Genomic DNA, 13811 nt, shown 5'->3' on the forward strand with positions numbered 1-13811 from the left:
ATCACTTCTCCTCCATGCTGTGGTTCACTCTGACAGCTCATTGGTCAATGGGCAGCAGCTCATTTGCATTAAAGCTACAGACACCACGAACAGCGCATTCTGAAGGGACTGAAACAATATGAGGGATATGGGGAATAGCGGTAGGTACGATTTTTTTTCCTGAAACCTATTTCCTGCAAACAGCTTCAAAAACATGTTTACGGAAACTCATATACTATGTTTACTTGTTGGGTAAACACCATAATATGTCTCCTTTAATATGTATTTATGAAAAGTTAAGCCATGTAAAGTTGATAATTAAATGATAATTAAATAAACAATTAAATGTGTGTGGTCAGAAGTCAATAAAATACTGAAATACAAAACTGGGAGCTCAATAAAAAATAAAAGAGTTAGATATGTGTATCGAAAGCATTAAAAAATGCTCCAAATTATAGTTTAGATAAAAATACTCAACCGTTGCTTTCGACCCCATTTATCGAGCAACAAGTCAAAACAAAAGGAGGTAAAAGGGGGAATGATAAGATGGAGCTCACTCATATCTATTCCTTTTCCCCAGTCTCTGTGTCTCCATAATCCCCTCCACACATTCCCAGTGCTCGGCTTTGAAGCTCTCTAAGCTGATCATTCTTCACCGTAATAAAACCGTTTTCATCGGCCCGGATTACGCCAGAGCTCATTCACATGGGCCCGGACGGGAGAGAGGGTGTGTGCCCGGAGGGCGAGAGGGTGTGTGCCCAGAGGGAGAGAGGGTGTGTACCCAGAGGGAGAGAGGGTGTGTACCCGGAGGGAGAGAGGGTGTGTACCCAGAGGGAGAGAGGGTGTGTACCCGGAGGGAGGGAGGGTGTGTGCCCAGAGGGAGAGAGGGTGTGTACCCGGAGGGAGGGAGGGTGTGTGCCCAGAGGGAGGGAGGGTGTGTACCCGGAGGGAGGGAGGGTGTGTGCCCAACCAGCACTCCTTTACGTTCCAGGGGGAAATCTTCTTTCTCTGATACTTTGTTTCCTTTAGTTTGGGTGTCTCAAACAATAAGGTGTGTGCGTGTGTGTGTGTGTGTGTGTGTGTGTGTGTGTGTGTGTGTGTGTGTGTGGCTGCGTCTGTGTATTCTTAAGCGAGCACATGCAGCATAAATCCATCCTCCAGCATGGGTGTGCTCAGAAAGCAGCATTTATAAGTGATAGACAGGCCTCTGTGTAGCAGAGGAGGACCTATATCTAGAAATCTGCCCCCGAGGCACAGGCTGACCCACACTCTGCCTCTCCCCTACCCAGGCTACATAACCTCCTACTGGGATGGGGCCAGGCTTTAAACCAGTGGCTGACACAGACATGGGTGCGTCTGGGATGGAGGGTTTGGCCGGTGACACTCATTGATTGAATGAATGCCACATCACAGAACTTTGTGCCCACGTGTGGTTGTGGTTGTGTGTGTGTGTGTGTGTGTGTGTGTGTGTGTGTGTGTGAGTGTGTGTGTGTGAGTGTGTGTGTCGGGGGATGGTGAATAAGAGGTCAAATATCAGTGCTGGACCCATCCTCCACTATGCTCATAACGACATACTCACACCCACACACACACACACACATCCTCACAAACGCACAAGCGCGCACACACACACACACACACACACACACACACACACACACACACACACAGATACACTCATCAAAAGACTAATGGAAGCCATCTGTGCCAGCTGACCGGTAACTGGATTGGCGACACCTCATTGGTTAGAGAAAGGGTGTAAAGGAGGAATGGGGGGTGGGGTGCTGTCTCCCCATGGTAAAGGTTAGAGTCCCATCAACAACATGGTGAGACACTCCCCCCCCCCCCCCTCCTCCCAATATGTCAGACTTGCCATGGATGTTTACACGTATTTTCTTCACACGTTTAGTGGATAACACAATGGCATTGAGGGTCTACATTGAGAGACCATTGAATGCTCCATTTGCAGCCGTGTTTAGTCAGCCTCCCCCTGACTGACTGTATGGAGGTCACGGTGTTAAAATAATATTTTCTTTCGGCCCCTTATAAAAAAAATTGACGTTTTAAAAGGGTCCCTCTCCGGCCCCTGTAATGTGACCCCGGACACAAAGAGCAGCTCTGTGCTCAGAACGTTACTTCCGCTGCCTTCCCTTATATCCTTATCCTTACCACAACCCTAACCTTACTCCCCCCCCACACACACATAATAACACACGTCCAAATGAGTCCTTTAATAGGGGCTTTGAATAGGCCCCCGTTCGCCCAGAGGTTTTCCTCAGAGAGAGTGGCAGTGTGCATGTTAACAGTTAACATGCACATAAGCAGGCATACACACACACACACACACACACACACACACACACACACACAAAAAGACTACACAAACACCCAGGTGTAGCACTAGCCATGAATGTTTATTAAAATCTTTTTTGCTGCAATAGTAAATCTGACACTTTTGGGAAAAAGAAAATAAAAGCATTTCAAAACATATTATTTTCCAAGCTGCAGAAAAACTGTAAAAACAGGAAGGAAAAACGAAAACACACATACACAAACACACAAGCAGACACAGACACACACACACTCCATTCTGCATGGGTAAATTGGATTGCCACTGCTGTATAACTTGATTATAAACGACCTAACTCTAGCGCGGGGTTGGCATCACTTAATTAAGCCAAATGTATTGACACAAAGTATCACATACACACACACACACACACACACACACACACACACACACACACACACACACACACACAAACAAACCCATGCACACACACAAACAGAAATGCACGCTCATACACTGATACACAGTGGGTCCTTCATAACCATTGTCAAAGATCCACGTTGAAAATGTGGAATAACGCTCATGTGACCAAAAGAAGACATATGGGTAGCTGAATCAAGTATGAACACAAAACATTGTTTGCTTTTCATATTAACGTGCAATCGTTTCATTTTTAGAATCTGACTTGAGGAACAAACCATAAAGCCTTTTGTTTTAAATATGTGAAACTTTCGCTCAGAGAAACTAAAAGGGAAGGAAATATTAGCAATAAACACATACGGTTTAGAGAAACATGACATATAAAAAAAAGACTCCATCGTGTAGGCCACATATTTGTTCATATTTGTGTCAAGTTGTTAATAAATTAATGAACCGATTGATTGACCGAAATTTTTAATCAGTCATGTATTGCTTCAATCCATTTAGGCCCAGATCATGTAGGCCTCAGTTATAGCACAGCCTATTGGTCATCTAGAGTAAATGCAGCACAAGCACAAGGTTTTTTTTTTGTCTTACCTTTTTTCAGCCTACTTCTTCAGTACATAATCCTATTAAAAGATTGTGTGAAAAGATGATCTTAAAAACAAAGAAAGATCCGTTTGCATCATGCCTACTTTTCCTCATAGCCACACTTGCTACAAGTGTGGCTCCAAATGAAATAATCACACATTAGACCGCCATCTGGCAAAGCTTGGACGATGCCACTTTGTGGAGCGTATCTTCTGACCATTAATCATTCATGACCTCCTTAACCCGTCAGCCCACTGCTGCTCAGGACAGACTGATACTTATTACCTTTAAACAGGCGTGCTTCAGTGGACTAATCCGTTTCAGTACAGGGATCTGTCCGTGGTGGCCCCATCTCTCTCAGCAAGAGGAGCGACACAGCTTGGGAATAGTGGACCTACCTCAGCGACTAAAAGACCCCTATTTTGGAGGAACACTTCTCAAACAGAGTGAAGTATTTATAATTCGGGTGTTTTAAAAAAATATATTTTAAATGTGTAACAGTCTATTCTTGAAAGGATCAGGCCCCCATCTACTATCAGTGAGGAGGAGGCAGTAACAGCCTCTTCCATCAGTGAGGAGGAGAAAGTAACAGCCTCTTCCATCAGTGAGGAGGAGAAAGTAACAGCCTCTTCTATCAGTGAGGACGAGACAGTAACAGCCTCTTCTATCAGTGAGGAGGAGAAAGTAACAGCCTCTTCTATCAGTGAGGAGGAGGCAGTAACAGACTCTTCTATCAGTGAGGAGGAGGCAGTAACAAGCTCTTCTATCAGTGAGGAGGAGGCAGTAACAGCCTCTTCTATCAGTGAGGAGGAGAAAGTTACAGCCTCTTTTATCAGTGAGGAGGAGGCAGTAACAGCCACCTTCTCTTAGTGAGGAGACAGTACCAGCCATGCTCCCCGCCCAGGAAGCAGCCAAGATCTACCACACCAACTACGTGCGCAACGCACGCGCCGTGGGCGTGCTGTGGATCGTGTTCACCATCACATTCGCAGTCATCACAGTGGTGATTTTCATCCAGCCCTACTGGATAGGCGACAGCGTCAACACCCCCCAGGCCGGATACTTCGGCCTCTTCCACTACTGCATTGGCAACGCGCTCACCAATGAGCTCATCTGCAAAGGAAGTGCCCTGGACTTCGGTTCCATCCCGTCCGGGGCCTTCAAGACGGCCATGTTCTTCGTGGGGATCTCCATGCTGCTGGTGGTGGGGAGCATCGTCTGCTTCAGTCTCTTCTTCTTCTTCAACGCCGGCAGCGTTTACAAGATCTGCGCCTGGATGCAGCTGGCCTCTTGTAAGTGGTGAAGGTTGCTCTGTGGTTGAATATAACTTGGGGTTGAAATTTGGAATGTGACTGTGTGTGACTGTGTGGGTGTGTGACTGTATGCGTCTTTATGTGTGTCTTGTGTCCAATTTCTGCATCTTTTGTATTACTGGCGAATATTCGGGTACAAATTATGCTGCTAAAGTTCACTCCGCAACAACCAGCGCTCAGATGAAGCAATGAAAAGCTCAATGTGTTGCTTTGCTGACTGCCTTCTGTCAGCTAGGGAATTGTCTGATGTCATCAATAAGCCCTGTACATATTTTTGGATGCCACTGATGAGAAGAGAAACCAAGATCTCGAAGATAACAAGAACAGGATGCTGCTGGATATGTTTCATTCTGAAATTGAAATCTGCAGTTACAGTTCCTCTTTACTTTTGTTGATGAAAATATGACTTTTCAAGAAGTGCACTTATTTAGGGTGACCTGAGCAAAAATGTAACTATCCGTCTTACTCATAATGAACTCCACAGGAGGTTTGAGAAATGGAATATGAGTACCAAGAGAGATTGAGACGGCATGCAGCACTTCCAGAAAGTAAAAGTGTGTTTTCTTTAGGAGGGATAGTGTTTCACCATGTAGTTACCTGATCTGACAAATGGCTCTGGCTTATGGTTGATCAAGGGGAGGACTCTCCCTGCTAAGTGAAATATACATGAGCTCCTCTCTACAGAGGGAAAGAGTAGAGTTTCGAGGCAACTGGGCCCGGTTTCCCGAAACATTCTTAAAGCCTCCTTAACGCGACGTCATTCGTAACCTCTACCTTAACATTCCGCGTGTTTCCCGAAACGTTCTTTGCTACGTATCTCTTTCGTACGTCGTTCGTTGGTAAGGTTGGTCTGAAGCGCTCGTAGAACCATTTTCTCTCTACCGTACTGATGTTTCGGCTCCTGACGCTAGTCACCGCCACTGCACACCTTTAGAAACTGTTGCACATGGAACAGCCACATTGGCAGTGTTGTGTTTCACCAATGTTTTAAGTCATTCATGAAAAAAATAATTGCTGGAAACACACAAGCACAAAATAAAATGTGCAAGTTGTTTAATTGTTCATTGCAAGTTCGCATCCGTAGCCAATTGAGTTTGAATTTAGGATGACATTAAGGATGTAATTGCCTAAATGCCCTCCGCTGTTTCTATATATTTTTTCTATATTTTATAATTTTCTATATCAGTGTAGGCTATGCTAGTATGTTCGCCCATGGTTAAATAAATGTTTAGGCCTACTAGAATGTTTTCGAGCAATGTTTTATTCGCAAAGACTGCAACATTTTTTATAACGCTGGGCATGCACCTGCGCATGAAATGGAAAATCGAACTCTGAGCAATCAATTTCAGCACTTTCTGTCTGTACAGCGCAGTGTACGAAGAACGTAAGGAGTGTCTCCTGATAAGACTCCTAAGAGACTGTTCGGGAACCACGCCTCTAGAGGTAAACAACTTTGATAAGTCTAAACGTAGGAGTGATCTTAGCGCGCTAAGAGTGGACATTGTCGGGAAACCGGGCCCTGATCATTGGGTTTATTTCCTTTCTTTCTGAGTCACACTGTTTAACACAGCAGCTATACAAACTAGGGTACGATAATGTATTTTGGTTAATGCAGTAATAAACTGTTAATTAACTAACAAGTTAGTTAATTAACAGTTGATAATTTATCATATACTAATGTTTGTTTACTAATAGTTTGTATATTACATGGTATTCAAACAATATTTAATAGGGCAATTACTAAAGGTCCCATGGCATGAAAATGTCACTTTATGAGGTTTTCTAACATTGAAATGAGTTCCCCCAGCCTGCCTATGGTCCCCCAGTAGCTAGGAATGGCGTTCGGTGTAAAACGACCACTAGGTATCCTGCTCCACCTTTGAAAAATGAAAGCTCAGACGCTCCGATTTCAGCTTTGGCCCCATATGTCGTCATAAAGGGCCAAGTTACCTCCCCTTCTCTGCTTTGCCCGCCCACAGAATTCGGCCCGCCAATGAGACAATGAGCTACGACTGTTGTACACTTGTTATCTGGCTAAACGCTCTGCTGTTGGTGTTATGGCGCATAACACGACGGGTTCTCTGACATCTCTGGTATTTCCACAACGAGACTCGTAGTGGGGGTTATTTCAGCCATGGTTGAGAAGGGGTTGGGGGAAAGGAACTTTGGCTTTGACTCCCTAAAGTGCACCCTGAAAAAGTACTTCTTTTTTTTTATAGCTGTTTGCTACATCCTGGCTTGATACAAGGTCCTATACATATGGAGATTGTTTATGCACTACATTAGTAATTCCAAAATGCAAAAAGAATGAGCAATGAAAGTAAATAAAGTGTGTTAAGTGACTAAACCGTAAACAAAGTGCCAGACGGTACATAAAGTAACTATGAATTTACGTGACTATCATTGTAAGCACAAAGAGAGGATCATGGGCATCAGGGCAATATATAAAACAACTGGTATAACGTTATGGTAGCCTATACCGACTAAGTTTGTTGATCTGCTTCTTTCAAAACATTCACAACGGTGCTGCAGTGCGCCGCTTCCTATTGGTGCTAGGGCGGCAATTGACGCGCCGGTGTGTGGCCGGCTTAACACGTCGGGTACTCTGACGTCTCTGGTATTTCCAAAACGAGACTCGTAGTGGGAAATATCTCAGCCATGGTTGAGAACGTCTTCAAATACAGCGCTGCCCGCTGCCGCGAGGCTCCACCGCCGATCTGGACTGAAAAAACAGAGACGTCGGAGAACCCGACGCAGTTGTTTGAGATTCATAATATCGTCTCGAGGCGCACACATTTTTTGGCCGTGATAATATATATTATATGATATAGATATCTATGTATAATATATTATTTAAATTAAGAGCTCCAAGACACCTTCTGGAGGACCCGGAGTGTTCTAGAATATTTACAGAATACGGCCAAAAGCTCTGTGCGCCTCGCCATTGCGATACATCCACTGTAAACAGAGCGCGTGGTACCGTGGCCGCAAGCCGCTCAGGGCCACACCCCCAACCTCCACCTTGACCCGCCTCTAAAAAACGGCACGTCTGTGGAAAGCTCATTGTGGGACTGACTCGTAGTGGCTGTAAAGCTGGCCACACACCGGCGCCGAAGCGCAGTGGTGCGCATTTCACGCGCGTCAAAAGCCTCCGCTAGCACCAATAGGAAGCGGAGCGCTGCAGAATAGTTGTGATATGTTTTGAAAGAAGCAGATCAACAAACTTAGTCGGTATAGGCTACCATAACATCATACCAGTTGTTTTATGACTACATATATGGCCCTGATGCCCATGATCCTCTGTTTGTGCTTACAATGATAGTCACATTAATAGTTACTTTAAGTACTGTCGGGAACTTTGTTTACGGTTTAGTCACTTTACACACTTTATTTACTTTCATTGCTCATTGCTTTTGCATTGTGGAATTATTTATCTGCATCAACAATCTCCATATGTACAGGACCTTGTATCAAGCCGGGATGTACCAAACAGCATTAAAAAAAAGCGCTTTTTAAGGGGCGGCGACGCTAGGGAATAGAACAAGTGGACTGAAGCCTAGTCGGGCGTCGCGATGCGCTGCCGCGCGTCTAGTCGGCGCCGGTGTGGGCTAGTACGTACGGAATAATGGGGGCGTTCTTTTTGACCCGCCGTTTCGGCACCGGTGTGCGGCCGGCTTAATTCTGCACAGAGGCTGAACGGTCTTCAAATACTGTATTAAGGGCCCACTAACACCTATATATAAGCATCCATAAGGAAGCATGCCATGGGACCTTTATAGAAAAAAATAACGAAATGAATCCATATATATATATACATATATATATATATACATATGTGTGTTATTACTAATTGCCATGTTAAATACAATAAAGGCCACCTGCCTTCCTGAAGCCCAACACACACCGGTTAAAGCTGTAAATCCCGGCTTGATACAAGGTCCTATAACTATGAACGAATGTGTCTTTGTAAGCACAAACAGAGGATCATGAGCATTAGGGCAATATATGTAGTCATAAAACAACTGGTATAACGTTATGGTAGCCTATACCGACTAAGTTTGTTGATCTGCTTCTTTCAAAACATTCACAACGGTGCTGCAGCACGCCGCTTCCTATTGGTGCTAGGGCCGTAATTGACGCGCGTGAAATGCGCACCGCGGCGCTGCTGTTGCCGGCTTTATTCACCAAAGTATCCGCAACCAATCTCCCATCATAAAACGATTACAATGATTGACAGCTACCGTTTCCACCCCTCCCTCTAGCCACCTGCATGGTGATTGGCTGCATGATCTACCCAGACGGATGGGACTCTGAGCAGGTGAAGCGCATGTGCGGCCAGCGCACGGACAAGTACACTCTGGGCAACTGCACTGTGCGCTGGGCCTACATCCTGGCCATCATCAGCATCATGGACTCCCTCATTCTCTCCTTCCTGGCCTTCAGCCTGGGAAACCGGCAGGACAAGCTATTGCCCGAGGACTTCAAGGTGGAGGGCAAAGGTGAGGGGAGATCGGGTGTGAAGGGAAGCAAGGACTGGGGAATGGGATAGGAGGCAAAGGATGGGCTAGAGAGGAATAAGACCTAAGGAGGGGGTGAGATAGTCCGACATTAAGATCTGTAGGGGAGAGGCGAGAGTGGGGCGGGAGTTGATAATGAGGAATAGCAGGGAAACACATGGAGGCGTCATAAGGGATGGGATGGACTAGGTAGGGCTGAGAGGCGTTACCTGAAGAATTGTTCTACAACTTGACTTCGGGTCTTAAGCTGCAGTTTAATACACATTAATTTAGAATTTAATTAATTTAATTCAAAGCATATTGTGGGGCAGGAGGTTTTGAAAGGAGGCGCACATTTCATTCAAGTGATTCTCATTATGTCTTCCTTCTTTCCCGTAGATGACGCGTAAGCTGCCTTCTGAAAACGGAAAATATTCGGTAAACATGGGATTAGTCAAGGGGACGAAGATTTTGATGTGAATTATTGCTTGACTTGTTTTTTAATAATTACACAAAAGTTGTAGCCTGTAATAAAATTTCAGAAAAGATTGCAACTAGAATTATTTCGAAAATGGTTTATTCTTGTTACCAAAGGGGAGGGGGAGTTGGCAGCTGATGAGTCAACAAAATGTCATGAGCATATTTCGGGGGGCTTAATCCATTATTACAGCAATATTTTATAACAATCAATGGATCCCTTCAAAAACCAACTCTCGCGCCCAGCTGTTCCAATGCGAGGTTATCAAGATAAGCGTAATAAAATGAGCTCACAACTTTCCTCCTCTGCAATTGAACAGGCAACCATTTAAAAAGGTATCTCGGTGGGTGAAAAAAAATTGTGTAGATGTCGTCCCGCAAACCATGTCATCTTAAAAGTCTATGAGGCCAGTCCTCTGATGAAGCCTGCGTTCAACTGAGGGTTCCACTGCGAAAGCCTGTCCAAAGCCAGCGTTGTGGAGACAGCTGGCCAATTCTTTGGTGCGCTGCACGCAGAACAGGTAGACACAGCTCCAGATATGGAATGATCTATCGTAGCTGAAAATGGAACCTGGTAAACCCCAAACTCCAGTTAAGCTAGGGTTTACCCCGTCTAGATAGTTTGAAGATGTGGCTGGTGGATGCAGTATGCAAGATGGTGTAAAATACAAAGCCATTGAACTCAACTCTATTGGGAAATCATCTGCAGCCTCATGCAGGAATTAGAGATCGAGATTCACAAAAGATTGTGCCAAGTGTTTTTTTCAGCTCGTTTTGTTTTCCCCACACAGCAAGTGTTCTGATTCGTCTCTTCTGTTGTCTTAGAAATAACTTAGCATGTTGAAAAAAGATTGGTTGTTGAACATCTCACATTTTTTTCCACTATTCTGTTTCATATGTTCAGTTGTATGTATTGTTGCTGCAAACACACACACAGGCCATCTCAAGGGAACAGGGCAAACTTGTTAGCGACCCACCTAGTCACATTAGCTCTGTACTGCCAGCACTAAAATAATAAACAAAAAACTAAAAGAAAAACATGGCTTTCTATAATACAAAAAAATATAAACAAATGGGTTTTAATATACCAAACAAAGTACAGTTCAAATATACCATGATTGTGTATTCATATTTTACCTGGTGGCCATGTTGAAGATAGTCAGCACATAGACTTTGAATGAAATATTGCAAAATAGTTTCATTCAACACAAAGATAAGGAAAAATAGGCAAGGGGAAGATGTGAACATGTCTAATCCTCATAGGCAGCCAAAGGAAAATAAACTTTTCTATATCAAACCTCCTAAATTTCCTTTATTACCAGTGTAATCCACAGCCAGGATACAGAGATAGAGAGTGTGTGTGTGTGTGTGTGTGTGTGTGTGTGTGTGTGTGTGTGTGTGTGTGTGTGCGCGTGTGTGTGTGTGTGCTACAGTGGCCATCAGTCATGTCAGTTCCAGTAATGTAAATTTTTTAACCTAAAGACAGCAAGAAACGGGAGAGCGAAACCTCCTGTGGCCTTGTGCTGCGTGGTGCATGCAGCCGACCTCTAGGGGGCGCCCCCTCCCCTATGAGGAGAGCCAGGGGTGGGAGAGGCACTGGGCTGCGCTGGTCCTCTTCTCGGGTACCAGGTCCAGCATGGGCAGCAGGAAGGTGCTGAAGGAGATCGCCTCCTCCTTGTCCCACTCGTACTTCTCCACCAGCACCTCAAACAGACCCCAGGGCTTCAGCTTTGTGATGTGGCGGAGCTCTCCTGAACGGACGGGAGCACAACCTGGGTGACTCGGGGAAGGACGGGAGCTTTCGCTTATGTCAAGGAGTCACGGTACAGCAGTGTCACTAGGGTTCCCTGGTGGGTTCAGATGTGAAAGACACTGAGGGGCTCAGAATTCAGAGTTATTTACTCATGATCAAACGTGGCACTTTCTCAAATGGCCCTTTTCCACCGACAGTACCAGCTCAACTCGCCTCGACCCGCCTTTTTTTGTGTTTCAAACACCAAAAGGTGGTATCTGGTACTTGGTACTTTTTTTTGTCTCACCTCCGTCGAGGTTCCAAGAGAGCTGAACTGATACTTTTGCGTGACGTAAACAGGCTGCTGGCCACTGATTGGCCAGAGAGACATATTGATGAGCACGACATCCGAGCCTTACACTCGAAACCCGACACCAGATACCCGGCATCTTTAAATACTAGCATCAGCGTTCAGTCAACAATAGTGATTGATTATTGAACATGAGCAGGATCAGCGCGCAAGAACACAACGTGGAGCGTGACAGAGGTGGAGACGCTCATGTGCGTAACCCTGTCTGTTTATGTGTCGCGTGGTCGCGTTTGTGCCGCAGTCTCGCGCATGCGTGCGATAACGAACGCGGGACCCGCCCACGTTGAAGAGGTTCTTTCTAGATTGAAACACGACTTGCCTGGAACCAAACCAAGTCGTGCCAAACTAAGTCGTGGCGAGTTGAGCTGGTACTCTCGGTGGAAAAAAGTACCAGTAGTAGCATGAAAAGTACCAGAAGTATAACTAAGAAGTAGTATTATGATAGACTTATTATAAGTAGGCCTATGAGTCTGATAAATAGTAGAATGACTAGTATGATAGTTAGTAGTATTGGTATGAAAATCGTAGAAGTAGCATGATAAGGTATCAGACAACATATAGACATATTGGTTCTGTTCTACTTTGTTTCAAGGTGAAATATTGACGATGATGGACTCCACGATTTGACCTACAGAGATACTTGACAGAAGACTTTGTGGCAGTCCTTCCCTTAACTTCCATGTGAATGCCTCCAGCATCACACCGATGCCACAGTCAGACGGACCAACGGACACCGATGAGGCTAGTATTCCCAACTCCTCAGGAGGTGCCAGTTTTCATAAGCGCACATCGCTTGGAGCAGTGGATAGAAGACATGTGATTATTTACCTTTCTTGTTGAAGAATTCCTTGGAATATTTCCCCGCCAGGATCAGCTTCCTGGGAACTTTACCTAGCAGCTCGATAATGAGGGCTATGTGGTCTGAAAGCAGAGAGAGAGACCGCCGCTAAGAGTGATTATGTTCAGGTGGAGCCTGGGATGAGCCTTGTGTACAATAGAAGAGATCACATCAAAATCATAGCTTTTTGATACACAGCCTGGTTCTGCAGAGACAACTTTGGTATAAACTATGAACAAGTTATATTTAACATCCACAGTTGTGGACTTCTAGCCTTTTTTTTATTTCTTTATTGTGAAAACTGCTTCAGATCCCGTCACAATGCACAAACCTTCATCTCTGGTGTACTCCTCTCCTGAATGTGGCTCAAACAGGTAGTCTCCTGTAGCGAGCTCAAAGACCTGGGAGGCACACAAACACAACATGAAGTACACTATCGTACTGTTTCAGCAACGGTGAGCTGGGACTTGACAAGAATCATTGTCATTGTGTTGTGTATAGATTACACAATACACATGTATCGATACATTTAGTTGATAATTGATCCATTTGATCCCCAACCACCGACAACTGAAATTCATATTAATAGCTACAACTCCAATAAGAGGTTGCGAATCGGAACATGTAAACGTTCCCACTACAGCCCGCGATGGAGGGGCTGTTTGAGGACCCACCATGCAGGCTGTGCTCCAGATGTCGGCCGGGGTGGAGTAGCCGGCGCCCATCAGCACCTCCAGGGAGCGGTACTGCCGGGTCTGGATGTCGTCTGTGAAGTGTTTGGTCTGAGGGGAGGGGAGGTAGGCATCAAGACAGACGCAGAGTGAGGGAGCAACGTGGGCTCAGCTCGTGTAAGGACCTTATCAACCACGTAGAACAAATTGCAGAAGTGTGGTCAAGTATTTAAGCAGCACGGCCATTTGTATCAACAGTCACCATGTGTCTTAGGTCAGAGAACAGGGCTTGAGCTCTCTTTAGCATAGGAAGACAGGCTGGCTGTAGATAGGAACGCCACATGACTAAACCTCTTCATTTTCTAACAAGCAAGGCTTAAAACTGATGTTGGGAGCAAATACTTTGTCTGTGAATAGGCCCGTGTGGATAATGACCGGGTCCATCCGACCGAGCCCATGACAAGTAGCAACCAGCTGTTGTGCGTCCTGGCATGGCGCTGGTAGGACTCACCACCCAGCAGGCGTTTCCCAGGTCGGCTATCTTCACCTGCAGCTTGTCTGCATTCAGGGGCTCCAGGGGGTTCACCAGTAGGCTGCAGGAGGAGCCTGTAGGGGGCGACACCGGGAAGGGGAA

General features: G+C 45.3%; 2 protein-coding genes across 3 annotated transcripts in view; one reads left to right on the forward strand and one right to left on the reverse strand.

Moving 5' to 3' along the window:
* Nucleotides 1-4169: 4169 nt before the first annotated feature.
* Nucleotides 4170-9142, forward strand: lhfpl5a (LHFPL tetraspan subfamily member 5a; the record flags this gene model as incomplete). Its single annotated transcript, XM_079741189.1, has 2 exons — nucleotides 4170-4572; nucleotides 8856-9142. The coding sequence occupies 2 exons, from the start codon at nucleotides 4170-4172 to the stop codon at nucleotides 9140-9142; spliced, it is 690 nt and encodes a 229-aa protein (XP_079597315.1).
* Nucleotides 9143-9649: 507 nt separating this feature from the next.
* Nucleotides 9650-13811, reverse strand: part of srpk1b (SRSF protein kinase 1b) — a gene marked incomplete at its 5' end in the record, with an annotated part of 32423 nt that continues 28261 nt past the window's right edge. For both annotated transcript variants that reach the window (XM_079741856.1, XM_079741855.1), the window contains 5 exons: nucleotides 9650-11317; nucleotides 12497-12589; nucleotides 12838-12907; nucleotides 13181-13288; nucleotides 13689-13783. In XM_079741856.1, coding sequence (XP_079597982.1) covers nucleotides 11133-11317; nucleotides 12497-12589; nucleotides 12838-12907; nucleotides 13181-13288; nucleotides 13689-13783 — 551 coding nt within the window. In that variant the 3' untranslated portion in view covers nucleotides 9650-11132. The remainder of the gene's footprint in view (nucleotides 11318-12496; nucleotides 12590-12837; nucleotides 12908-13180; nucleotides 13289-13688; nucleotides 13784-13811) is intronic.

Source organism: Pollachius pollachius, assembly GCF_949987615.1.
Source record: "Pollachius pollachius genome assembly, chromosome: 8".
Lineage (NCBI taxonomy): Eukaryota > Metazoa > Chordata > Actinopteri > Gadiformes > Gadidae > Pollachius > Pollachius pollachius.